The sequence below is a fragment of the Trachinotus anak genome, unplaced genomic scaffold, assembly GCF_046630095.1.
Source record: "Trachinotus anak isolate AG129_WGS33_773 ecotype Australia unplaced genomic scaffold, CSIRO_AGI_Tana_v1 ptg000001l, whole genome shotgun sequence".
NCBI classification, from domain to species: domain Eukaryota; kingdom Metazoa; phylum Chordata; class Actinopteri; order Carangiformes; family Carangidae; genus Trachinotus; species Trachinotus anak.
In genome coordinates, this window is record NW_027273852.1 from 10,566,324 (window position 1) to 10,593,635 (window position 27,312).

The window sequence follows — 27,312 nt, forward strand, 5'->3', positions numbered from 1 at the left end:
AAATTTGGGATTTAGGTCCAGTCTAGGATGCTGTACCGAAGTCAGGGAGTAAATCCTTGAGGCCAGTAAGCATCTAAGATGTATGGCAAGTCATTGAAAAGCAGTCTTTATAAAGTAGCATCTGAAGTAGTCCAGAGTTGGTATCTAAAATGGCAGAAATGCACTGAGGCTTTGCAGCATTTGCTTTAAAAGTGTTTTGTGCTATATCAAACACCTTAATGAGCTCCACTGCGCTCTATTTTTGCTCAGCAGAGATTTGTATATCAATCTCGACCTTGAAACCTCAGGGCCAAGGCTCTCTTGCTTCTCGACATTCAGCCTCATCTTGGCTGTGACCTTCCTCTGTCCTCCCTGCAGCTGCTCCTGATGCCAGTGAACGGACTCAGACAGGATGGCCCCCCTGATGGGAACAGTTGCATCTCTCTGCCAAAGGATCATTTTACATCCATCAGTGCTGCACAGATAAGATGTGAAATGAAATATTTGATTCTTCTCGATTCTCACAAATGGGGGGGGGGGGGGTTTCCCATCCTTTGCCTGTTAATAGTTAGGACATTGGATGAGATGTTGTGAAGGCAAACTGATAAATTTGTGGTGCAGATACAAAAGTGAAGGCAAACAGCAATGAGGCTGGATTCTCTGTAAAACACATCCAGACATCCTGTTCTGTCTCTTTGCTCTTGTCAGAATGGGACTGAGTGGTGGCCAGATACAGCTTCGATCACACAGCTGTGGAGCCAGATATGGCCCAGAAAGTTGAACCACAAATTGCAGAGTTGAGGAAATCCCCTGGCTTTGTTTAACAAGGGAAGAGTTTAATATTAGGGCGAGAAGGTTTACTGTCAAAACATAGTCAGATTACTTATGATTTTGCTATCAGAGCAAGGGTGTCTCTCTCTGTTTTCAACAATCTCATGAAGAATCAGCTCTTCCGAGAGCACCTCTCCTAACACCTCTAACACCCTAACCTAACATGGCTAAGTTACACTTACTGTGCACTTCTTTACCTAGTCTCCTTGTATTTTGTCTTATTGAATAGATATAGTACTTAGTGCTTGCTCCAAGGTCTCCTACTGTACTGAAGTTTTAGTGTTTTTCCTCTTTTGTCAAATGAATGTGAGTTTAGTATACTTTGAAACTCAATATACAATGTAGAATAGCACAATTCCACTAGACATGACCATTTCCATTGCTTTAAGGAAAGTCTCCATTCTGTTGTATCCTCAAATGTGCATAGTTTTTTTCTTTTCAAACTATCTGTAATCTGTAATAATCTGTGACATTTTCTGAACCATTGCATATTTATTCTAAGTACCTCTTGCAGTTACTGTATATTTATCATCTTAGCTCACCCTTCTCATTCGCATTATGCAAGATTAATGTTGACAGAACAGAACATCGTCTTCAAAACTATCAATACTGTAAAAACAGATCCAAACAGTCATCATCCATATAAGCTGAAATCACCACCTCCCCTGTCATGGTAGGAAACAGAGTCTAAAGAATCAAAACAGTTGTTCAAAGTGCAATGAGTCACATACTCATAATGCTGATGGGTTACAGCTTGAAAAGGCAAGGAACCTAACGATCTCAGAAAACATTTTTCCTGGTCTTATTCTGCCCTCTTGTGGACAGTTCAAGTAACTGTTTTATCGTGTGCTGAACAGGGTAGATAGATGAAGGAGCAAAATCTGTACTGCGCACAACAATTAAATGACCATTTCATTTTAGTAAAATCACTGGGGAGAGGAGTTCAATCACCCCCAAATATATAAAAAGACATGTAGGAAATGAAAATAAAACTATAGAATAAAACTCTTCTGCTACCTACAGGGATACAATAGAGACACACTGAGATACCTTTAATGCCCATGGGTTCCTTTTTTTATGATACAATTAACTTATACTTAACTTGTATTTCTTTGTAACAACTTAGATAGGCATATATATGTTTTGCTATAGCAATGTCAGATTCAGTAAGGCTTGACAAAACCACAAAAACAATGAAATATTTTGAATGAAACTGACTTTATTGAAAGGTATTAAGTTTTATCATAATTAGTGTATAAATTCTTGAAGAATGCCCAAAAACATATTTTGTGATTTCACAGTGACCTTGACCTCTGACCAACAAAATCTAATCAGTTCATCCTTGAGATGAACTGATTAGATTTTGTCAGAGGTCTTGGGATATTGACAATTACACTTGGAGCCTAAAGCAAAACTTAATAGTAAAGTAGCTTCAGCACATAAAGGAACTACGAATTTAAAGCAACATTACAACACAAACAGGATTTTATTTTTACATTCAGCATTAAGAAAACATTCATGACTTCAAATTAAGCATTAATGACATTCAAGTCTAATTATGACAGTCTCAAGTCTATAACAAGTTTTTGATGGTTGTGTTGCAAACACTCGCTATGACAACAACACATTCAAATAAACGACACAATCATACAAAATTACACAAAGACATTTTTTATATCATTATACATGTTAGCAAAATTAATATGTACAGTTAAACACAACAAAATAACAATCACAACACATCTACGAAAAGGTTGGTGCAAAGCTCTGTCAGTCTGTCAAAGAGAAACATTAAGTGGAACTGCAATTACAGATAAACAGGAGAGTTTCATTATCTGATGATGTGACAGAAGACCCCCCCCCCCCCAATCTCTAAATGTTATCTAGATAGATAGATTGATAGATAGATAGATACTTTATTGATCCCTTGGGGAAATTCAAACAGTAGTCCAGCAACTCAGTCAGAGTCAAAGGGTGCATCACACCAAGGTTTCCGGCAGGGCCTCTGCATTTTCTTTTGACAGTATTTGCCATATATGCCACCTCTCAGGCTGCCAGTCCGGTGTATCAGGGCCCTTTTCTTGTCCACATCCAGAGGTGTCAGCCAAATCTACAGTCTGGGGAGCACAGCCCTTGTGGGTCTGTTGTGGAGTTTGAGGGTCAGGCTGATACATGAAGAGGGAGGGTGTGGAGTGAGAAATATGGGTCTCTCTCAGAGGTCCAGAGTAGTGAAGGGGAGACAAACAATCCATCCTGCCCTTAAAAAATGGATACGCAGGGTGTTCTGTCCTTGCTACCAAGTTGTCGGAGCTAATGGCTCCTGATTGGCTGCTCAATCCTTGATGTAATGATGATTTTGATTGTCTCTGTCCTCTCTGCTCATGAGGACCACTACTGCTCCGAGTCACCGGGAGGTGTGGCCTGCATTCCCGCACACCCAATGAGCTTTGTGTTGGTGTGATGGGCAACTTGTGGTTACCTTGGTGACTGCTCAGCCCCTCTGATGATCCATACGACTCACATTCCGACATGTCTCCAAGGGAACCTGGGAGAAACCATTCATTAGCATCCAGCATTCATCACGTATCTCAGAGACCATCTGCAACAACATGTCAGAATCAGAATCAGAATCAGAATCAGGTTTATTGCCAAGTATGTTTTCACGTACAAGGAATTTTTTCTGGTGATTGGTGCAGAGCGCACCAAAACACCGAGGCAGCCATCTGCGGCGCCATTATGTAAAGAGGATTCTGTTACCAGTGATGTGATGGCAAGTGAAGTCTTTGTTTAACAGTTCATGCCAGGTGTCATGCCAGAAATGGTCACTGTCACAGATTGTTGAGGCTGCTAACAGAAACAAAAAAATAAAGGGATTACTTGTTGTAGTTTAAAGGATCAAATGTTTTTTTGTTTTTTTTATTTTATTGTTAAGACCATTATGGACACAGATTCGAGAAATAGTTCAATATTTTAAAAGTGCATAAAAAGGTGAATAGGAGGATTTCCCAAAATGTCAAACTAATCTTTTATGTTATGCTTTTCAGTGCTATAGGCTGCTTTGAATTTAGTTCACCTTTGTTGGTAGAAAGTGTAGGAGAGGTGCTGCCAGATCCATCTTTTGAATAGCAACTGTGTTTGTACTGCCCAGAAAGCCTGGGGACTCTGTTTGGGAGTGAACTGCTGTCCTCGGGGTATTTCCACAGCGGTCCATCTGACAGGACCGGCGAGTTGTTGTCATAGGGAGACAACTCTCCACTAGATTCTTTGATGGAATCACTGGACAAGCATCGCTCAGTCAGAGAGAAGGACTCGTCTCCTCTAAGAAGGCCTGGATCTCTGCACAAACACAGACAACACAATAAATATTACATAACCTACTGCTGATGATGTAAGCTCCAGGCAGATGGCTGGTTAAAAGCACACTATCTTACGGGGGGGGGGGGGGGGGGGGGGGTAATTATGACTTATAATGTGCAAGCTCCATTTAGAAGCTGAGACAGGAGGACAGCACGCACACACACACAGACACACACCCCGAACACACACAATGAGACAAAAGGCGGAAACTCACGAGTTCTGAGAGGCCTTCCTCCGGAGCAAGTAATCTACAACATCAGGATCAGTTTCTAGTAAACTCATCAGCACCTGGTTCTGCAGGTCAGCGGGAACCTGAGAGAAGCAGAACCGTATTACTGAAGTTCATAATAAAGGATGACGACAATAAAAACTGTATTCTTTTTCAGCTTAATCAATTAATCATTTCCCCATAGTAGTGAATTATTGTCCCAGAGCAGCTTGATGAATTACAGTTTGATGTTCCCAGTGTTTACAGTATCATGTATAATACAATAGTTACTGCAACAGTGATAGCATGATGTTTGTGAGCTACGAGGAGAAAAAAAATTTACAGCAGTTTAGAAAAACAGAATTAATGACGCAGAGAAAATGTCTGATGGGCTTTTACTGGCTTCTGACTTCCTTAACAGATAAGCTTCTGGCAAAAGGCAGAAAAGATAATGTAGATGCCCTTGCTCCTAATCATTGTCTATAAACAGAACAGAGGCTGGGACGATACTTGTTAACCTCTCTAGTGAGGCTTGTCATGCAATAAAAAGAGTATTCACAAAAAAAAACAAAAAAAAAAAACAACTTAATTTTATAAGGTTCAGCAGTGGAAATTAAATTGCTTTTTCAAATTGTTTTCCTGTGATACTGCTTTGTTTTATAAGTGACTGCAGATGCTTGGTCCTTCTCAAAACCTTTAAAGCTAATGTTTACATTTCATTAGGAGGCTCCACTCTATTAAGCTAAAGAATTCCTTATTAAAAAAAACAACTCTTTTTTTTTGACAAAAAGAGACTGGACCAAGATTGTTTGATTAAACCCTCGCTGGGCTTTAACTGTTTACATGCCTTTTTGGTTTGCAGTAAGCACGGCTTACCATAAATAGTGTATCGTATGTGTCGATCATCCTTTGGACCACGCTGATGATGGCTGTGCTCTCCTCTGCACGGGCAAAACTCTGCACCGCAAACTCTTTGTCTTTTTTTTGCTTGTGTAAGAGATTGGGTCCAAAGATGGTGGCTAAATTGAGAGACGTCATCTTGTTTCCTGTTATCTACACAAAACAGAAGACAGAGGTTATTTATCTGGACAGTCCGAACATACACAGACACCTTCGCTGCATGTTTTGATTAGTTGGATGACAGCTCTTCAGTTAGAGTCATGTGCTGTAAGCATCTGAGCAAGCTTGTAGAAAAAAAAGTGAGATTTCTTTTATTAAATTCTCTTTCATTCTTAGCAAAAATTCTTCAGGTTAGAATAAAACCAATCTTTTTTTCAGCAGATTTGTTAATAAGATGACAACCCGTTTATCTGTAATTACCCAAATGTGATCCCCACTGTTACAAGAAATGTTCTTGACACTAAAATGATTTACATGGAAAGCAATAATGGGACTAAATTACAGTCGATGTTATTTTCATCTGCCCATGTGCTGGCACAAAAGAATGAAAACTCTTACACGCATGTAATTGTCTTATTAAAAGTCTGCATCTTTTGCTGTAGGCAGACTCTCCATGGCACCCAGGACATGTTGGGAATGTGCACCGAACACACGCCTGCCACCATCAATGAAGCTGGCATTGCCTTCTTTTGTTCAAAGAGACCGAGCAGACCTTTCTTTTATTTCCGTGGCCAAGAATAAACCGGTAATATGTGTGGGAAACCATTAATCTCCATTGTGACGATTAGTAGTCAAAAACTAGGATTAACATAAAGAGACTAAGTTTAACAGCAGAATCATGATGACAAGTGCAAAGTGCAAAATTATGTGCAGAAGGACAATGAGTTCACCTTTTAAACAAATATGCTGAAATGCATCTTGCTTTGCGTGAAAATATTAGTAAATGGAATATAGAAATGTGGAAATGGTGATTATGATGACTAATCATTATATTCTGACATTTTTTATCTCAAATCTTAAAACCAGTTATTTCAAACAATGTGGTGCATTGCAGGCTTTATGGAATAGAAAAACATCATTATCTGGTCAGTGCAGAGTGAGAAGATGCAAATATGTTACTGCTGAGATAAACTGTGTTCACAGAATGTATCTCCACAATGTGACAAATACCCTACAATTCCTGTTTACAACATGTAACCTGTGGGGTGGGGGGTGGGAAATACCGAATTATGACTGAACAGTATGATGACTGAGGCACAATGTTTGTGTGCTTACTGCGAACCAGTTTGATGTTGGTTGTGCATCATTTAATCAAAACACCAACAATGGATCATCATGTGTAATGGTGCTGCGCTGGGCAAAGGACTTAAATTTAGAAGCTGCAGATGTAGCAAACATCTGTCTTACTGCCTCTTGTTTGCCGTAGGAATTCATCAAAATCACATTAAACTTGTAAAATGTCAGCTTTATTCTGTGATAGCTGCCCATTTCCTAAACATATTGTTTGAGCTTGTTAGTGGAATCAGAACGTCTGACTGGCTATCTACAGTCCTCAGATGTTTCATCCCATTACAAGATCAAAGACCCAATTAGGACCAAAATGTTGACACAATGTCTTGAGCTGCCTCATGTGTGTATAAAATGAGTCTGTAACTCATCTTGTTACAGACCACAAAAAAGGAGGTGCTGCTTGCACCAGTCTTTACACTCCCATAAGAGCAGGGGCACATGCAGTTTCTTTACCTCCTGTCCCTCATTGTCCAGGCTGTCTTCAGCATGTGCAGCCACAATGAACAACAAGCAGAGGAGACGCTGCAGCGTGTCGCTGTTACAGGGAGGAAGCAAAAATATCAGGAGCTGGATGGCGCTGTCTTGGTCTGAATCATCCAGCACTGCAGAAAAACAATGCAAAAAGTTGACATCAGTTTCAAATGAATCAGACAGCAAGCGAATGGAGTTGTTTTTGTGTGCATGTGAGTGTATAGAGTATGTGTTTTCTCCTCACATATTGTGTTGATGAAGGCTGTGTAGAGTTCTCTTGTGAGCAGTGGATCAGGCATGTCTCTGAGGAATTCTTTCAGCAATGCAGCCACATCATGGACACTGTGCTCCTCATCCAAGTGTACCTCCCATCCCTGGTCGAACTCCTCGCGAAGCTGGATGACACATTCAGTTCATGCAGCAAATATGTTGCTCACGGTTGATGCAATTTATTCATTATGTGCAGAGGTGTTTTAAAGCTAAGCAGCTGAACTCTTACCTGTCGTACTCGCTTCTTGGAACTCCCAACACGGAAAATTCCAACCGTCTGCAGGCCTAAGCAAAGACAAAGACGCTCTCTTAGTGCCAATAGTGTGGCTAAGACCAAACTGCATTTGTTGCTAAATTGTTACTTTCCACAGAGATATGCTGTACATTTCTATCCTGCACTGTTAGCACCATTGTTAGTGTGTGAGTGAGTGTTCATTTTGAACTTTGATCATATGTACCATATTTTTCCAGGTGCTGGCAGCAGAGATCCACAGCCCTGGGCACCAGTCTGTAAATAGGGTTAAGGCTGAGCTTTTTGTCATGGCGCTTCTTCCTGTTGCCAGCTGCCTCTTCTGGCAGCGACAGCTGGAGGGCCTCCAAGAGCCGAGACTGGTTATCGTCAAGGTCAGTGATGCAATCCACAGACACTCCACCCTGTCAAGCAGATGGGTGACAACCATATATACACAGACTGTTGAGTGATAAAATGTGGTACAGCCCGATGAGTGATTATCCAAAAAGGTTACAAATTCCCAGAGAAATCTAGTGTGTAAATGTAATCAGACAGAGTCAGTGGTTATTGACAGACAAGCCTACCCTCCTGCGAGTCCGAGGGGCTGCGTCCGGTGTGCTCGGGAGAGGCGACTCATTAGGGGTCTCAGACGTGGAGCTAAGAGACGAGGTGCTGCTGGAGAGCTCTTTGTTAGGCCTTTTGAGGCTGGACGCGAGGTGAAGGAAGGATAACATCAGTTCAGTGGGGTCACTGTGTTCCTCCCGCGGGGGATCGTGCCGCTGCTTGTGTGTGCGGTCGTTGGAAATGACCTGTGACAGCGGTATGCCAAACGCCTGGGGCATAGTCTCTGTGTGAGGGGGAAGGGTGAGACAGGAAGACTAAAAGTTCATCTTGTTGGCACCAAGTCAAATGGGAAATGTTAAATTACTCTTCAGATGTATCAGTCCTGTCAGCATATTACTGCATTGTGTTATATGTTATACATATACAATATACTGTACATATTTTACTGTTTGGATCTAGTACTATCTGTTCAAAACTGTCTCCATTCTTTATTCTCTATATTCAAACTTGACTTTTAAATAAAAGCTCCTCAAAATAAATATGACAGGGTGAAACACCAAGAGCAGTGCACACTCAATATTCAGAGCCAGGCGGCACATACTTTCTGAAACGCCTTTGTAAACAAAAGCAGAAAAGAAGGAAAGAGGGGGCTGGCCACGCCGGAGGACAGGCTGTAATGAATGAGCCACCACTTAAGATTGTTTTCGTTATTTCCCTCGACTGCCTGTCTGACAGAGAACATCACTTTCCTGCCAGGCAGCTGCAGCGGGCGTGGCAGCGTGGTGGTTGAAGAGCACGGCTCCCTCTGAGACTTCTTTACCGTACTGTAGATTCTGATCACTCAGCGCTCCGTGGGTATTAACAGCTGAGGATGGCTGCTTCAGTGAGTCTATACAGCCTCAGCCAAAAGAATCACAGAGTATCTTTTCAAGTGTCATAGGCTGACTAGGCTGGAAACTACGGGGGGGAATCAAAGTCTGACAGCACTCAGTGGCTCTTCCGCAGACCCACAAGAGAGCTGTGTTTATCTTCACTAGTTTGGTTAGAAACTCTTATCTAAAGACAATTTGTAAGGGTGTGCACTGAAATTCCCTTTATACTGCTATCATATCATGCTGTAATACGGCACTGAAAAAAGGCAAATCAGAGTAATACTACCCTCCAATTTAACATAGTGTATAACGCTCCAATTAAGAGTATATGTAAACCCACATTACCTTTATCTTTACTCTTCTCTTTCGATAATGAATCGAACTTCTTTCTAAGTGACTTCTTGTGCTTGTGACCTGAAAAGAGGCAGAGGTGACACAGTTAAATAAAAACTTACTAACTTCATGTACTCCTGCTCTTGCTTGTTCCATCTGCTCTTGTCAGGCTCATTTCTTTAACTGTTACACGATTCAGCAGCATTAACAAACATAGGCAAACTGTGCGGAAAGACAAAAATGTGGCATGAATCTTAATTCATAACCCCTATACAGGAGTATGCTGAAAAACACGCTGTGACGAGATTTATTTCCCCTTGGAGATAAATAGCGTGATAAGAAAGGGATTTAAGTGTACATATAGTGGGGTCCAAAAGACTTTTGCCCACTGTGTATGTGTGGATTTTAATACATTTAGGGATGGTGATGTGGCAGCCCAGGTCGTGATCCCGAAGCAGTCGCCTGAAGGCCACATCCTGGAGACGAACCCTCTCCAGCTCTGAGAGGCTTTGCAAGGGGACGGGCTTCAAGCCAATGCTGTGTCCTGACACGCTGTTCCAGGTGAAGTCACCCTGAGGACACACACACACACACACACACACATACATCAGATACATCTATCATTGCTGTCACATTTGAAGTTAATGACCAGCTACGATCTCTGCAGACCACCAGCATGCATGAACTGACAGATATCTCTGATTCACTTGTCAGTTGACAGTGAATACATTACTCATCTGCTGTTTCCCATGACACAAACTGACAGTTTATTTTCAGAGATGTCTGAATATTATACATTTTCTATGTTAGCATGTGTTATTTGTACTGTACTTTTTCTGCGGTCGAACATGTAACCTCTGTGTTTTTCAGATACGTTTGAACTGTGAGGTGTTGACATTAGGAATACTGCCTGGCAGAACTCCTGTGTCCCAGTAAGGGAGTGTTTCTAAGAACTTTTCAAAACCAAAAGCTGAATGAGACCAGTTGTCTTATCAGAGAAAGCAAGAAGAGTACTGATTGTGTAGAGGTGCATGATGCTGCATATAATTGGTTACATCTAGAAAACTTTAGAAATGAATTTATTGGTGCCTCTTGGTAATTTTAAATTTGTGATTTCTAATCTTTCAACTTATGTTTGTACATGTTTTAACTGACATTGTTGCTACATTATTTAGTAATTGTATTTATGTTTGTTTTAATTGATGTTCTTGAACTTGTATATTTATTATTTTGTACCTGCATTGTAAATGATTTTTGGAGTTTAAATATAGACATAATAATAATTGGGGTGCATACTCCACTGATCATAAATAATACTTCATTGGCAAACAGATGAGCCATTCTGTGGGTTTAGTACTGTACTAATGATGGTGCAAATAATCTGATCTGAAATCCTCAACCTTTGAGCATCTCCATGCTGGAGATTACAGTGCTTTGATCCAGTACAGTCAGGCCAATCATATGAGCCATGTTCCAAAGAGGCTTAGTAACTCATTATCAGGATAAGGCTTACACTAAAGTGGCTCACTCTCATTAAATCAGAATTAGGACTGTGCTACAGTAGCACACTTTTTTCTGGTGCACATATAGTACAGCATAAATACGTACAGAGACCGTGGTGACAAACATACAGTCAGGCCCAAAAATCTCCGACCACCTTTGGAAAGTCATTCAGCTGCATATTAATGGGCTAATCATTCAGCATAGAAAATGTCAGAAAATAGTGAAAATGCTAAGATGACATTATGAAACTGATTATCTTGTCTGACCAACAGACCACAAGCAGAGGACAATCAATTTACTGTCACATAAGGGAAAGACCAGCAGCAAGTGACCAATGAGTTGTCAGAATGGGTTTAGACACACGATGGCAGCCTTTCAGAGTTGTTCAATTTTTAATAGTACTCCAGGTACTGGTCAGTTATCTGTTACTCAATAAATTTGATCTGTTGTATGTGAGCTACCTACATTACTGTGAGGTGTTCAACCAGCGTACTCAGATACAGATACAGAAACAGTGCTTGATTGTCACTTTTTGTATCGCAAACAATGTTAAACGCAAAGAGTGAGTAATGTTTTCTGTTATCTCCCCATTTTGGTCAGACATTCCTCTGTTGTGACTATATGGGAGTGGAAACGTTCTTCCTATCTGATATAATGGTGAACTGGGTTCCCACAGTTTTTCTCTGTCAGCAAAGTGACATTCTCAAACCAAAGCTTATTACTTTGTTCATTGAATTCCAAGTAGTGTGAACAGCATTTTAATGCAAAATGCCCCTCTAGCTATTCCATCATTATAACAGGCTTGAGTGTATACAATCACTTTTTTACATTATTGCAACTCACTTATCCACCATTTCTTCTTCTAGCTTCTAGTTGTTAGGAGATGGATAAATCAATAAAAAAAAAAATACACAAATCAATCAACCCATTTGCTACAGAAACAGGTGACGTCAAAGCTGAATGAAGTTACCGTTTCTCATCTCACTGAGCAGCGATCAGCGACAAGGCCAATTCTTTACAATCTTAAAATGAAAATACATTTGTCCTGGCTGCCTCTCGAGAACAACATGAGTCATCTGACTCTACAGAAAGAAACCTAACAGTGCCTAAAATTAAACTTGTTTTTGTTGTCTTTTGACATATGAACTAGATGCTGATGAAAAAAAGCTACTTTGTCCATTTTGTTAACAGTATTAATGATCAGTTTAGTGATTTTTGTTTTTATTCATTCATTCATATACTATTACAACAAAGCCAGCAGAGAGCAAGCATTCCTTGAAATACAGCAAAAATAATAATTATAATAGCTCTCCCGTTGCAGTGAATACTCAAAGGTGCACTTTCCTCAGCTGTGCACCAGAAACTAATTTTAATTCAATGCCTTGTTAAAGCAGAAAGCTTTTGTTCGCGCTCCCTGGTATACAATGAGAGGAAATGTGCAAGGTAGCTCATACAATATAGCAAGATTGAAAGCTCAGATTGCAGTAATCAACCACATTTGAACTAGATCCAGTGAGGTGATGAATATTCCTCAGTGCTCAGGAAGCCATTCAATGGGGCATTATGGGAAGAGAGTTTTCCACAAGAGCCCTCACACTATGTTGACATTATTTGTTTGTTAAGCTTTCTACATAAAATTTACTTCAGTTCATTTTAAAAACAGACCGTACACTTACTGTGGTTCTTTTTTTCTGCAAGAACAGTATATGTGTAAAAGTGTTGACGAAAACAAAGTGACTCTGGAATGTCCTTTAAAACTTGGAAAATATCAACACCAGCACAAAGTCATTCAATTACTCACATCCTGTTGTTTAAATAAATAAATGGCCTCTACAGAGTACACTCCAGACTGACAAGCGGGGGCACACATCTAACATACTAATTTTCCCACTGCTTTCAAGGTAATCTCTAACAATATATATATATAAAAAAAAAATCTCTATTATTAATACAGAATTTTAAAAAATGCAAACAGAGTAGCTTGGGACAATGTAGTAGTAGCCTCACGACTGATTCAATAATATTACAAGGCACAGTAAAGAATAAATAACTAAAGAAATAAATACATTGTTTATTGTACCACAACACACTAATGTATGAGGTTAAACTTTTGATTCCTGCACACACGTCTTAGGATATTCTGTCTGGCCAACTTAATCACTCTGTCACTAATCATTTCCTCCCGAAAACACCAGGTACTCACAACAGGGGTGTTGCTCCGCTGGAGAAGGCGATCCCCCATTACAAAGACCTGTCGCCACGGACAAGAAGTTGCCCCTCAATGCCCCAGATAAAAACAGCCCAGGTGCCTCACCGCGACAACTGCGACAAAGTGCAGCCGGTTCAGGGACAGATTTAACTCTGCATCACGGTGAGACGCTATCATCGCGAATAACAGTGCCGCTGATGGGGAGGGTGTGACAGGAGGGGCCAGGGCTCTCTGCCAGGGCAAAAGTTAACGAGAGGAATTAGAGGAGCCCATCCGAGGAGGGAGAGAGGAGCTGCCCCCCGGCCCTCACCTGTGAGCACACAGGTAGCGTTAGTAACGCAAATCTCCATTTCTTGATAGATGCAGGACAGTAAGGTGGTAGAAAAATAAGTCCCCTAAGTTTTGCTCAACCCAGTTTACAGAAAAAAAAAAAAAAAAAAAAAATGTATTGGTCAGGTGGAAGAGCGGATGATCACTGTAAATACTACAACACCCATGAGCCTCAGCAGCCACCGTCGCTAGGAGAACAAGGCAAAAAGGTGAACTTCACCAGCACTATAGTAAGTAAAAGAAAAACAAACAAGAAAACCCGTGAATTAAGCACCACAGTTATGGAATCTATCCGAAATAGACCAATAAGCCAAAAGTGAACAGATTTAAGCTGCTATTTATCAGTTATATATATATATATATATATATATATATATATATATATATATATATATATATATATATATATATATATATATATATGTATAGAGAGAGAGAGAGAGAGAGAGAGAGAGAGGTGAGTGAGGATTTGGAGGATTCATTTTTTTATTTGTGTGTGTTTGTGTGGATTCTGTGGGACATCATTATAGCTAGTCATGTGTCAAACCTCTTAAATTCAGACTGTTGACTGCTGTAACTCATTTATTTACTCAGATAACTGTTTATGGATGTACTACGAGTCTTTATGTGTCTGTTAGAGAGTATTTAGGTTTTCAGCAGTCTTGGCAGCAGAGCTGGTTTAAAACAGCTGAAAGTGTAAGAGCCAATGCCAAATTATATTCAGCAGGCATTGGTTGATAGCAACATTGGTTGATGGCGACATTGATTGATAGCAACGATTGCAGATATATCAGCTGCAGATACTGTATGTCAGTGAGTAAGTAACAAGAAAAGTCAGTGAAGAACTGATACTTGAAGATATGTTTAAGTTCCGGTTAACAGGCAATCAAGCGAACTGATAAACAAAAGATAGACAAGGCCATCTGCCATCATGATACTATCATGTATATTAGTAACATCATAGCCTATCAATATTTCATTTTTTATTGTCAATACCAATATATTGCGAGTCTTTAATAGTCTTTAATGTTTTGCTTGAGCAATTGGCCACCCCAGGCCCCTATGATTTACGGTGGTACCGCTTTCATCTGTATCTGTAAGTTTTCAGAAAATGTGCACAAATACAGATAGTATGAACACAGAGTATGGAGAGAAGGCTCTGTCTGTAGCTGAATACAGTGCTGAGGAAGAGGTCCCACAAATTAAGTGAAAACACTCGTGTAGGTGGACCATGGTAGTCAAACTGACATGGCAGCAGACTGATTGAGGTGTGCTTACACAAGAGGACCAGCGCTATAGTGACAGCCCCTGGTCATCCCTGCGCAAGGAGCAGGTTGTATTTTGGATGTTTACGGCACCAGTAGCAGAAAGCAACCTCTATTAAAGGTGTTGTATCTTCAGTTGTAGAGAATTATTTGAGCAAAACTGTTATAGATTATGTCTGAGGTATCCTGGAGAAGCTTTGTGTGGCTTTTGCTTCCTGCTGGAATGAGGTTGTTAGTGCTAGACAGGGTGATGATAAACAGGAAGCAGCATGTCAGACACACACTAACCATTTTGAATGTTTTGAATGATGCTGGGTGGAGAAATCCTCATTCACTTTGAGAGCACTGCACAGTATCTTCAGTAATACTTGAAAACAGTAAAGCAAGTAGTGAAGTTGCTTATTCCTTTGACAGATTTCCCCAATAGCATTTATAAGCTGACTAGGAGGGGTCTCAGTGGAAAGGTTTGGTGCCTGCTGTTAGTGTTGTTGCTGCTTTTTTGCTTTTCCGGCTTTATTATTATTTGGAATAGGATAGTAAAAGATGGAGCACTACTAGATTTGTCTCCAAATCTAACATTTTTGGTAAAGAAGCTGTATTTTAATTGAAATGTATTTCCTGCTACATTTAACCAAGTTAATTTCCTTTAGTAAGATTTAAGTGGCTTTGTAACAGAGAACAGTTTTCAGTTTCCTGCAAGCACTTTCTCCTTCAGGCCATCTCTCCTCCATGGAGCTCAGAGGAATGCAAAAGACTTTCCATCAAAACACTACAAGGAACAGCACTCTCAGGACTTTTCTCTCTCTGCATTGTTCATCATTCAGCCAATATATTCAAAGAGTGGACACTTGGATGTGTTTTATGACACATCATGGTTTTTCAGTTTAGAATTTAATATTGCGGATATTTCTATGTCAGGATTAAGCTTGCCACTTTCATTACTAGCATGTTAAATTACAATGTTAATTGAGCTACTTTTCATTAATGATTTGGAATAAACAAAGGATCAACAAACAATGCCCAGAGAAAAGCTGTCAGACTCAAACCACAATCATTCCATCCGCCACAGCACCAGAAATTTAGCCTCCTCTAGCCTGAGAAAAAGACAATGACAAATAATTAAAATGGTATTTGAAATATGTGTGCAAAAATCAGTGCTACATTAACACACAACTAAAATTAATACTGAGGCAACACGCTACATGTGACACAACAAAACTGCAGTCCTAAAAGTAAGTAACAGGATAGACTTGTACATTTTATAAAACTCCAAGCATTTTGCTTGATATGAGATCTGTGCACACATGTTTGGATACTCCTTACCATCAACCCTTAATCTCTGTCCCAGTGATTTACATCCTTATTCAGTCACTACATCAGAATGATGAAAGACTCCCTCTAAAGGCTTTATAAGTTCCTGCACTTTACTAGCATCCTAAGAGAAACTTGAGCAATTGTAGATATAAAGTATTCTATTTTTGCATATCTAGGGCTGTTTAAAGTGACATACAAAAGTATTTCTCTAAAGTGTTTTGCATTATATCAAATTAATGCAGAATACATTACACACTTCCTGGGGTTCTTTCAAAGGCATCGTCTCCCAGAGGCAAAAATGAATATGGACACTATTAAAGCAGAGTGCAGAAAAAGAAAAAGACACTGAATGACAGTTAAAAGTTGGGATTTTACATACAGAATTTAACCAAGGGCAATATTTTCCAATATCTCACCAAGCCCTTCATATCCAGAGGCTAGTCCAATAACAGCCCAAAATGAAAGGCAAAATCAGTTTAAATGAATCTAAAACATGAACCAATGCTAGGCACGTAATGACCCACCACAGTCATATTAAACAGTCTCTGACTGTCATGATATTCAAGGGCATGAAAAATACTTCAAGACCATTACTACAGCACAAAATGCCAGGAAGATGTACACAGGAGATCCATGCAGATGAAAGATATTGCTGCACTGTTGAGTGTGATACATATAGAGAAGAACTGGGGAACAGTATAGACAGACACTTTACCTATATAATGATTAAACCCTAACTTTTCATGTACCTTTCTTCCTTCAGCTTATTTGGCACTTTGAAAACCTGAAATAATTGTAAACCATATCATGCCATCGGTTTCTTACTGGAGACACATCCTGTATTTTCACAGAGAGACTGAGAACTCAGTTTGGTTATTCAGTGTAAGTATCCAACTATTGAGGCTGAGACTACCCTTTGTCTTACACTAAGCACATCATATATGTCAATTATGCAATCACACAATGGTACTTGAACGTAAGATTTGAATGGTTCAGTGTGAAACAATAATTTTACACCTGTGTTTATATCTAACTCACTGTGTATTTTTACTCTTATCAGACACAAACTGGATGCTGTGGTGCTGCATTTGCAAGCCGGCAGGTTCAGTTCCATGCCATACAAACGGACAGTCTCCAGTGGGAAGAAATATGTGCCTGAGGGACTGTAGCCAAGGATCAGGTCATGCTGCTGTACTGTGAGAAATAAGAGTTGAGGCTTTCTTCATGTAAACCAGATGTCTCTGCTTTTCATCTCAGCTCAGACTACCGAGACCCTGGGTGAGTACACGTCTAATACAGCACAGTGACATTCAGCCTATGGAAAACACAAGGTCACTTATAACATAGATCAAAAATACCACTCTGACACTCCTTTTCAAACAAAGGAAAGGGTGTGTTTTCATGCCAGGATCATGCTACAGTGAAGTTGCCACTTCCTGATTATATGACTCATATATATGATAGACATACCCTTAGCATGACTAAACACATTGCAATGATATATTGTAACTGATTCTACTCATTATTAACTCACCGTTAGCAAGTTACAAGACATATTGTGCATCTCATGAAAGGAGAGTCTTGTGTAGCTGGGGCTATTATTGGTTGTATTAGGTGCAGCAGTTTTTGTGCAAAGGGGGAAATACTGTAAACCTGACCTCACCGATGTTACTCTGACTGGATTTTAAATGCGACTGTCTCTGAATGAACTACTGGTTGGATATTTGCACACCCAGAAAATGTGAGTTTCATTACTGACTTGGAGTGAGGTTTGCATAGAATAAGGCATTCACTTACTGTCATTGTACGCCGGCAGTGTGGTCATGTGAGTCTTCAGGAAAGATCTCCCACCTAAGACTTCAGCTCAACTGGCTAGAGTGGCTATAGTTTTTCTCAGTGACATGTTGCAGCTCTAAAACCAAGTAGTAGTGCTGTGCGGCTATACTGTCTACAAATACCCTGGAAAGGTCTTAGTGGTGGTAAAAAACCATCAGCTAGTAATGACAACATCTATAACAACCACATTTTTGCAATATATCTGAGGTTATTATCTACAGTGGAGTTAAATCTTTTTCAGATTTACAATGCTTGGCAAAAACTAGGCTGTAGTGGAGCTCTCTGAGCATAATAGTGTAGGCGGCACGTAAGCACTCTCCATAGTTATAAATCACATTAAATATCCTCTGTGACACAGAGCTGTCTCCATTATTAATCAGCTTCATTCAGATTTACTGTGATTACATTTCTAAGTGCTCTGGCTGTAGGATGTGTGTTCTTGCTGATGACCGAAAGAGAGACCAGATACCTGGTATTCATTACAAGCCTATTGTAATGTCACATCTGTAATACATTTCCATTATACTAAACAAACAGTGTTACCATGAGGACCATCTTAAGTGCAGCAGTACAGATTGGCTCAAATTATGAACATGTGACATTGCTAAAGGTTATAAATCTAAAATGGCTTTATCTCTGACAAAAAGACAAGCAAATAGCTATTGTAATTTAGTCTGAGTTAAAACACTTTCCCCTTCTCTTCTGCTCATTAAATGATATAGTAAGGTACCTTACCATGAAGATGAACACCATGGACACAGTAATCATTTTCATGTATACAGGCCCTAACATGCAGTAATAACACAGGTGATTTGTTTGGCTAATATAACAGGAATGCCAGTGCTTTTACGCAGACTAATGCTACAACTGCTTTATGTGTTGTGGTAATACATTAATCTTTGGGGATAGTAATGAATTGATATATGAATAAATATGGACAATGAGGGGAAATAGTTGTTGATGTTAATTTCAAGTTAAGATTTTTTTCATTTTTAAATGACAAAATAAAAGTAAAAACCTCAAAAATCTCAAGATTGGAGTTTTCAGGCTTATACGCAGTTACTTAGGAGTAAGTAGTTCTTGTAAAGGGCTATGCACAGATGCACAATGCACACATTTGATAACTTTGCCATGTACATACTGTCCATATTGTCAAGTTGCAAACTTGATACTGCAGGAGAAGTTATTGAATCAACAACCATCACGACCACCTCCACACTTTTCCCAGAACTCCACCTTAAGGCTTGTTTTATGATGTCAGAAAATAAGCTCTTCATGTGAGAAACACTTACCAAATGCTACAAGGTTTTCCAGTCAAGCCTCTTTCAACAGACATCAGCATGTTAGCACAAGCAAAGGCGGCTGCTGACATCATTTCAGGACAAGGAATGAGTTCAGTCACAATTGATGCCCAGTGACGCAGCAACAAAAACTGATACATCAAAGGTCCACACATAAAGTTAATGTGTGGGCCCTGTTAGTCACACACTTGTGATGGTGGTAATGTTGCAATAGTGGGAGAGAACTATTTCCTTAAGTTTTTTTCCCCCCCATTTGATACAATTAAATAATTATTGTAAGTATATAATGTGTAAGCAAGTTTCAAAACGTGTTTATTAAAGATTTAAGGGAAATATCGACAGTCCTGTGGCTCCTTGTCTACATCATCCTTTGGGTTATTCCGGCCATTTCCGGAATTTGGAAATCCTGATGTACGAGCTGAGCGCTCAGTTCATATTCGCTCCTGAACTTTAATTCTTGTAAAGTGTACGAGGAAACAAAAAACAAACAAACAAACAAAAAAAAAAAAAAAAAACAGCAATTCAAAATTGAACGAGAAAACCATTGTGGATCACAGTGTCGGCTTCTAGGTTACGTGCCATCCCCGCGTTCATTCAAACTCTTTTTGCCAATTTGCTCTCGTCACAGTCCGCATCATCAAAATCCTTAAACTTCATCATCGCTGCGACCTGATCTAAAATCTATAACATATCTAAAACATTGGAGGAACACGTCGACAGGTTCAGTCCAACCTAGTTATCCTTAGAAACAGGCCACGGGGTCTGCGGGTGCTGTCTGACATATGAGAATGTGAAAAGGGGCAGCATCACCTGCCGCACGCAGCCGCCAGGTCACTGACCTTATACGATGTCTCCTCGGCTTCGGTACCATAATGTCGCATCAACGCCGTGTCCAAGCTCCTCGTCTGCCTCAGCCTCCGCTTGGAAATAGTTTTGGGGCTTAGAGAGCACGAGAAGACACTGCTTAACAGTCCTTGAGCGGACATAACTCTTTTATCTGGTCAGGTCGCGGATAAAGAAGCGTAAATGAAGATTCATCTCTCTGCCGCAAATCCAGACGGGAAGACAGCGCTTCTCAACAGCAGCAGCAGCAGCAGGTCCCCTGCGCGTCCTCAAGCATAGTGTTACGAAATACGCGCCTAGATTCCCCCATCACCCCCTCCACCTCCCTCAGACTCTGACTCAGTGTCTCCTCCTTTCGTAGTTTTAATTAAGATGAATAAAAAGACCCACATGTATGTTGATTCCCCCTAAACACCAAATCAAACAAAGAAATATACACTGAGGCATTAGGGGAAAAGTCTTGCAGTTAAATGAAAAAAGGTGAATTATTGTGCACACCAGTACTGGAAACAAAGTGAACTGAAGTTTCAGCCATGACTCATGCAGTTTGGGGAAAATTAAATGAATGAAATATTCCAGCCTGCCTACAGCAATATTTATTAATTAGTTTACTATTAGGAAAGTGCGTTAGCTACTTAAAATCAATCATCATTATGAGCTCAAAACATGACATTACATGACACTACGTTTTAGATATTAAGATCATATCAAATCTTTCATAGTGACTGTATTAATATTGTGGGAAAGAATCACAAAGTTGCTGCTGCTGCTGCTTTCTATAATCTGGTTATATAAAATGATCAGTCTCAGGGTAACTGTCTCAGTGTTAACCAAAGTCACGTTAAGATTTAAGTGGAATAAACATAAGTCGTTTATGGCAGTTGCTGATTTTCAAGGATGGCACTTTCAAAACCAGGATAAATTAAACAAAGCTTGCCAAAAATGTGAAAATGACCCTGTCTTGAGTATTATGAGACCCTCATTGTGATAGAAACACTGGGCAGACCATGCCCATATTCAGAGTCCTCTCTTCACCACACTGCATTTTTTCCTCACCATAAAGCAGCTACTTAGCATGTAGTGCCCTGGGAAAAGACTCTTCCTGTGGGAGCCCTGGGGAAGGGACCTGTGTGATAACATGACATGTGAACCAGCACTGTATGGTCATGATAAGGATTCATCAGATACCAGAGTCCACCAAACAGACAGGGGAAGTGGTGATAAGAGGGCGGCTTTGCGTTTGATTCACTTATTTGGTGGTGCCGAGGTTTAGAGTCAGAGTCCTAGGAGATTCTCATCAGACTTCCCGTTCTGTCATTTCTCAGTGGTATAAGTGCAGCCTTGGGAGCTTACATTCACTAACCTTGTAAAGGATGTCAGAATAAATGATTGGCCTACACAGGTCCTATAAGTGGGCTTTTGGAATACCTCACAAAACAGAGTTAGGTTTGTTTTCAGATATTTACCTTAATACTTCTAGTGGACGATGCCATTTTTGGTTTCCACTATTGCCACAATAATGATTCATAATTCATATTTCTAAGTGAGGATTGCTCCCTTGTTCAGCTAAACAGCTTTCCAGGAGGCACTTCACTGTACAGTGCACTGTAGAAATATAATGAGCACTACAATGAGCAGCCTGCTGGCAGGAATGCTCTTTAAGATTGCTGTCTCACTGGAACAACACAGGTTTTTGAGGATGTAGAGGGGAGGTCATTTTTCCTAGTGATTTATTAAGTCAGTTCTCTAGTGCTATTAGATTTTATGGCTGAAAGCAAAACAGACTTGATGAAAGCATTTAGACTATAATGACCAAAATGTTCATTTACAATGATGCCTTTGGCTGAAAATATATTTTTAAGAAATCTAATGTTTGTATTGTATGTACACGTATTTACGTGAGTGGTTCTTCTTGAGTACTTGTTGGTAATTTTTGAACGACATTAAATGAGAATCTCTTTCTCTGATTTTTTGTGTAGCTGTGGATGAGTCAGCATGGCATGAGCTGGGTGACTGACTCCTCCTCTTGTGAAAAAATCGACTAGTCGACAACTGGCCACTAGATGGTAGTAATACACCCACATTGTTTCTTAAGTATCAGTTATGCATGATGTGTAGAGCTAATGATTAATTTGGAGAGTTGACTACATCAATCTGCTTTCCCTCCACCCCCCAAAGGTAGTGTGCTTTAGTGATGCATTTAATATTTCTATATTACAGACAAAATTACAGTCACTCACATTGACACAAACCATTTGCCACACAGTGAACCTAAGACTTTTTGGCCCCCTGAGGACCTGGGGACCTGGGGCAGTTGCTCTTGCTCACAGATATAGGAATTGGACACAGTGAATACAATACCTGTGCAATGCAATGTTTTTCAAAATAATATCAACAGATTTATACCTTTTTGAGGCTTATGTCATGTTAATTTGTGTACAGTTTCCTTATAATGACAGATGTGTTGATTCCAAACATTTTGAGGCCCTGGTTTGCAGTGTAGTTGGATAGCATTTTGCTGACTAAATAAAGGAATTTTATACAACAACAGTGCACATTTGCTGCTAAAAATAAGAGTTAAATCTGACAAACACTGAAGAGTATAAGCTTCACAGAGGCAACGTTTACAACAGGCGCATCGTATTAGGTGGATCTTACAGCAGATAACCTTGAAAGTTCAAAATGAAACTTGATTAATGCTGAACTGCCATCAAAAGAAAGTTTTTTTTTTCTTTTTGGCTTTAAGGTCAGACTGCAACCATTTGAAATTTAAATACACTGTGTATGTGTAGCCACTACACAATATGTCATAGATAAGTTCTGCTGAAAGTACATAATATCCTGTTACTACTATGGCAAAATGTGGGTAAAGGAGCCTTGTATTATTAGCATAACTTAGCTTAGCCCTGGTCTTATGCAGTGCCTGCTTTCTGTCACTTGTCTGTGCTGGTGCACTGTTAAGCACACATTTAATACATGGTATTATAGTGTTATGGAGGTTTAATAATACTGATTAAAGGTGGAATCTGTCCTAGTGGGGCACCAAAAGAGAATGAAATTCTATGACACATTTATTTGCCATTAGTGTGCAGGTATTGAAACACAGCTTTTATGAGCTTACTCAAATTGTAGCTGTAAATGATTTTACAGTTAAAGGCCTGTTATGTTGGCAGGAGATACGTTTTGATCATATCATCGGGCTGTATGTCTCCTATTCTTTGGTTAAGGTCTTAACAAACCGGTAAGGTTCACTTTAACACAGCGGAGATGCAAGATTTTCACACACTGACTCATCACAGATCCTACCCCCATCATTCCCTGAAGATTGGGCAGTCTGAAAATCAAACAAGTGTATGGCTCATATGTATGCCACCCTAGTGTAGATGCATTTGGTGCAGAAGTGAAACACAATGCATTTGTGAAAACTGAGACCTTAAGACAAAAGACAATTTTCAATACCGTACAGTGCAGCTATATCAGATTGGTGACCTGTTATTATTACTCTGATTACCATCTCTTACATTTGATAGCACATATTCTCTACAGTGAAAGGGAAAAATAGGAGGAATGGTGAGAGGAAAATGCAATCTAGATGTCAGACAAGCACTTGATTAACCACTTACAGAAGCAAGCCTCCGCGTCAGGGCAAGGCCATGCCATCTCACATTTCCACTCAGCCAGATCCCTCAAACATTACTGACCACAAGGTATTGATTTTTCATTCTTCTCAATATCCCCTTGCCGTTAATAGAATTTACACCAGACTATCAATGTTTCAAGGAGGCCTCCCCTCCCCTTACAGTCCTGCCGGGATAGTCGCACCCACAGAGATAGCACACTCGAAGCTAGCCTTCCATTAGCTTCAGTTGTGAGTATCTACCTGAGAGAGAAGACATGGAAAGTGATATCACAGGCAAGAATGACATTTTTGTTAGCACTAATCTGGACAAAAACAAAGAGCAGCAGAGGTGAGTCTGAGGCACTTTCAGTTCCTTTTTCCCTACAAAACTTTAATTTGATTGACAACAGAGATAAACGATTCACAATATTTAGGGTGGGAACGTGTCCCTCACCCATCTGTGTTATACCTGTCAAGAATTTGTCTACCAACAGAATCTGCTGCTGCACAAGTATAGATTGTGTGACAGTGAATTCTGTCTTTTAAGTTCAAGTTCAACTTGAATTCAAGTCAATCCAATGTTAAAAAATATAACTGAAAAATAAAAAAAAAAAAAAATTTTTTAGGACTGATGTGTAAAACCTAGACTAAAACTAAACTATGACTATAAAAACACTACCGTTCAAAAGAAACATTGTTTCTTCAGGACTGAGGTATGGAAACTAACAAAATCAACTAAGTTGTGTGAAATGATTTAAATTTCTAATGATGTTTTCATCTGCCTGAAATCAGTGATAATTTTCCATTCTACCATAATCACATATAAAAACCAATTATTTTCCGTATTGTTATTGTAATCCACAGCATTACAAATGATGCGTGTTCTCACTGATGCTGACTGATGGGCTCGGAGCCCAGCCTGCAGCAACGCAGTGCTTCTGATTCAAGTGACAGCGTCGGCTTGGTGACCTTAGCAGCTTTCCATGGGCACATTGATTTTTCTCCCACATTACAGATAATTGCTGGATGCTGTGAATCCTATCCTCCCAGGGCAGCAGGGAGGAGCTTCTGTAGTGTGTTGACACGAGAGTTGCTATCTGATTTGAGGAATGTGATATCCTGGGATCTCATTGACAGCGATTGACTTCTGTGTACTTCCTGTCTTTGGTATGGGTATATTTAACAGCGTTACTGAGACTTGTTTTTATGTTTGTTGGGTTTGTTAGTGATCTATTTTACTGACCCAAGACAATATAATGATGAATGATGATGAATGCAGTCTCATTAAATTGTCTACTTTAATGTTAATGTTTGATTTAAACAGCAAGAACACTTTTCAGACTTTAATGAGAATAAGGGCTTTGTCCAACTCTGTTAATGCGTTTCCAACTTGTTTAATTAATTAAGATTAATGACCTATTTGGCATTCTTTTTTGATGGCAAAAAGATAATGATCCTTATTCAGATTTGTGGCCAAATAGTGTAAATCCCATTATTGGAATGAATGCAGTCGACAGCTCTTGCAAATACATCTGTAACCTTTAGTGAGGGCCAAGCAGTAGCTCTTATTATATTCTTATGAGTTTTCCTGTTCTGCATGGAGCAACTCTCATCATTTTATGCAAATGACTGCATCTACTGTTTGTTCTGCTCCATAAAGTAATGAAAAAGTGACTTTCAGTGTTATTATGTGAGGTACAAATCTGCTTTGATGGACTGAAAATCAACTTGTATCTTCTTGCTTTGCATTTGGATTTCATGTGGAAGAAACTGCACCTTTTGCTTTTGGTTATTTGTTTTAGCTACCATTTATTACTTATCTTAGACCATTGGGATGTTATGGTTTCCTGTGCCCTTAAAGTGTATTTTACTAATTAATCAGAAATTCAGAAATGTGTATTGCCGTCATGTAAGCTGTCAGAGCAATTTGCAAGGAAGCATGCAGCTTCACATTGTTCTAAGGAAACAAATGAGCCATCCACCCACACACAGTGAACAGCACATTAAATCAGATGAGTCTCAGAACACACACTGCCTATCATCACCATCTTAAATCATCACTGTTGTGACCCCAGGACAACATGCTAATGTGATTCTTAGTCGCATACAATGTGCGGGGTTATTGCACTTTGCACATTCACCCTAAGTGCTGCGGCCTGTGTGTCACGGAAAAACAGGCCACTGATGCAGTGCGCTTAGGCCCAGGGGTAAATGTTAGACCACATGATTGGTTGGATTCATGTGCAGTATTTATCTTGAAGGTCTGCTTTTGTCTGCTTTAGCATCACACAGCATTCCATTGTGGCCATATGGTCATGCACAGCCGTATATGCATGAAGAGAAACAGTGTGCACAATTTGCAGTGCATGAATTACTGAAACAATATGACAGGAAATGTTTTAATGAAACGTTTAGTTGCATTTTAACAATGTTATATAGGAAGCTGAACTTTCAGTTGTTATAGGCTGCTGTGTGTACATGGCATGGGATGTGTTATGCAAGCAGTTCCATTTGCTTGCAGAGGCAAAGACACGTGCCTCAGTTCATAACTAATGGAAGACTGTGTATGCCATTCATGCATGAAAGAGTCTGCATGGCATAATCCAGCGTGAACTATCATGATGTTAAAATGCCACGGCTTTATGGGAGAATGCGCTAAAAAGCTAAAAATGTGGATATGAAATATACTTTATTTATTAGATTAAGAATTTAGTATGACAAACTGCATTATCTGACAATCGATGTGTGTAAAAACATTGAAAATATGTACAAAAAGGTAATACCTGCTACTGTATAACATTTAGGTTAAGATCTAATTCCATGGTTTATATAGGACTTAGGTTTGGCTCTGTTAAGGGTGACAGTTGGCAGGCAGATAGTGATAGAGGTTGGATTACGTTTGAAGCTTAATTTTTAAGCTCTCATGGATGATAAAACACATGCCATTTCCAAATGCCTCATACAGGAATCAGATTAATATTTTAGATACTGCAATTTGCTTACGTGCTGAAAATATTGTAAATAATACCATCAAGATGAAACACTGATGTCTGTGACTGATTGCCTGAACTGGAAACACTTAAATGTGCTTGAACTCTCCTACTATGACCAGTGGACTTGAGTTGAAATATGAAAAACACCACAGGTGAATTTTTTCCAAACAGAACACATTTTTCATGAGAGCCTTGTTTATTGAGGCAGCCCTAACATGCACAGCAACCCATTGGAGTCCAGCTGTTCAGCATTGATCCCTCTGTGTTTTCTGATGCACTGGCCCGGAATGTGATGTTATTTCATTACCGAGGCAGAAGCGACAAGCTCAGTCTCCTCCCCCGGGGCACTGGCCACTCACTTGGACAGGGGCACTGTATGTAATCATAACTGAATGCCTTAGTCAGACAAGCTCAGTTGCCTATGGAAAGTCCAAATCAAGCAGGGAGAAACTTTGGAGTCAGGAGAAAGGACGGGAGCACACATCAGTGAAAGAGGCTGGAAAGGCCTGGACAAGAAAAACTCAAACAAGTACTGCATTAAAGACATGTCGTCAGCAATGGACCCAGACGACAATGAACTCGGCATCTTCACTGTCATTCAGTGAGTAGTGTGCTGCTGTAGTGTGTGTTACTGTGCTAACTTTATAATTCAGTTAAGGCTGATTACTGATCATACAACTGTCATATCTAAGTGCGCTGACGACAGTTATTGTAAGACCTTTGATTGCTAATACCATATATGCATCAGAGGGAAGCTGAGACAGTACAGCTTTTTACTTCAGCCTCGCATCA

At 39.7% G+C, this 27,312-nt stretch overlaps 2 protein-coding genes across 4 annotated transcripts in view; one reads left to right on the forward strand and one right to left on the reverse strand.

The window, feature by feature from the left end:
- Positions 1 to 2,277: 2,277 nt before the first annotated feature.
- On the reverse strand, positions 2,278 to 20,199 carry LOC139620149 (rho GTPase-activating protein 6-like). Of its 3 annotated transcripts, none has more exons than XM_071475402.1 (13): positions 19,905 to 20,199; positions 9,720 to 9,879; positions 9,320 to 9,388; positions 8,123 to 8,385; positions 7,765 to 7,960; positions 7,536 to 7,591; positions 7,281 to 7,431; positions 7,019 to 7,167; positions 5,252 to 5,428; positions 4,382 to 4,479; positions 3,884 to 4,146; positions 3,568 to 3,654; positions 2,278 to 3,355 (listed from the first exon to the last, which is right to left on the reverse strand). In XM_071475402.1, exons 1-13 carry the CDS (start codon positions 20,049 to 20,051, stop codon positions 2,790 to 2,792), a joined length of 2,382 nt encoding a protein of 793 aa, XP_071331503.1. In that variant the 5' UTR covers positions 20,052 to 20,199; the 3' UTR covers positions 2,278 to 2,789. The 3 variants fall into 3 exon arrangements, with proteins under 3 accessions (XP_071331503.1, XP_071331493.1, XP_071331510.1); XM_071475392.1 differs by having other exon boundaries at positions 3,568 to 3,657; XM_071475409.1 differs by lacking the exon at positions 19,905 to 20,199 and adding an exon at positions 13,014 to 13,203 and having other exon boundaries at positions 3,568 to 3,657.
- frmpd4 (FERM and PDZ domain containing 4) overlaps positions 13,480 to 27,312 on the forward strand; it is a 45,039-nt gene continuing 31,206 nt past the window's right edge. The window contains exons 1-2 of the mRNA XM_071475307.1: positions 13,480 to 13,579; positions 16,989 to 17,206. The gene's annotated coding sequence lies outside the window, so the exon portion shown is untranslated. The remainder of the gene's footprint in view (positions 13,580 to 16,988; positions 17,207 to 27,312) is intronic.

Coding starts and splice junctions, on each gene's coding strand:
- LOC139620149 (XM_071475392.1), bottom strand. CDS start 20,051: ATGTCCGCTCAAGGACTGTTAAGCAGTGTCTTCTCGTGCTCTCTAAGC. Junction 8,386..9,319: donor AGAGAAGAGTAAAGATAAAG/GTAATGTGGGTT, acceptor CCCCTCACACAG/AGACTATGCCCCAGGCGTTT. Junction 7,432..7,535: donor CCAAGAAGCGAGTACGACAG/GTAAGAGTTCAG, acceptor TGTGTCATCCAG/CTTCGCGAGGAGTTCGACCA.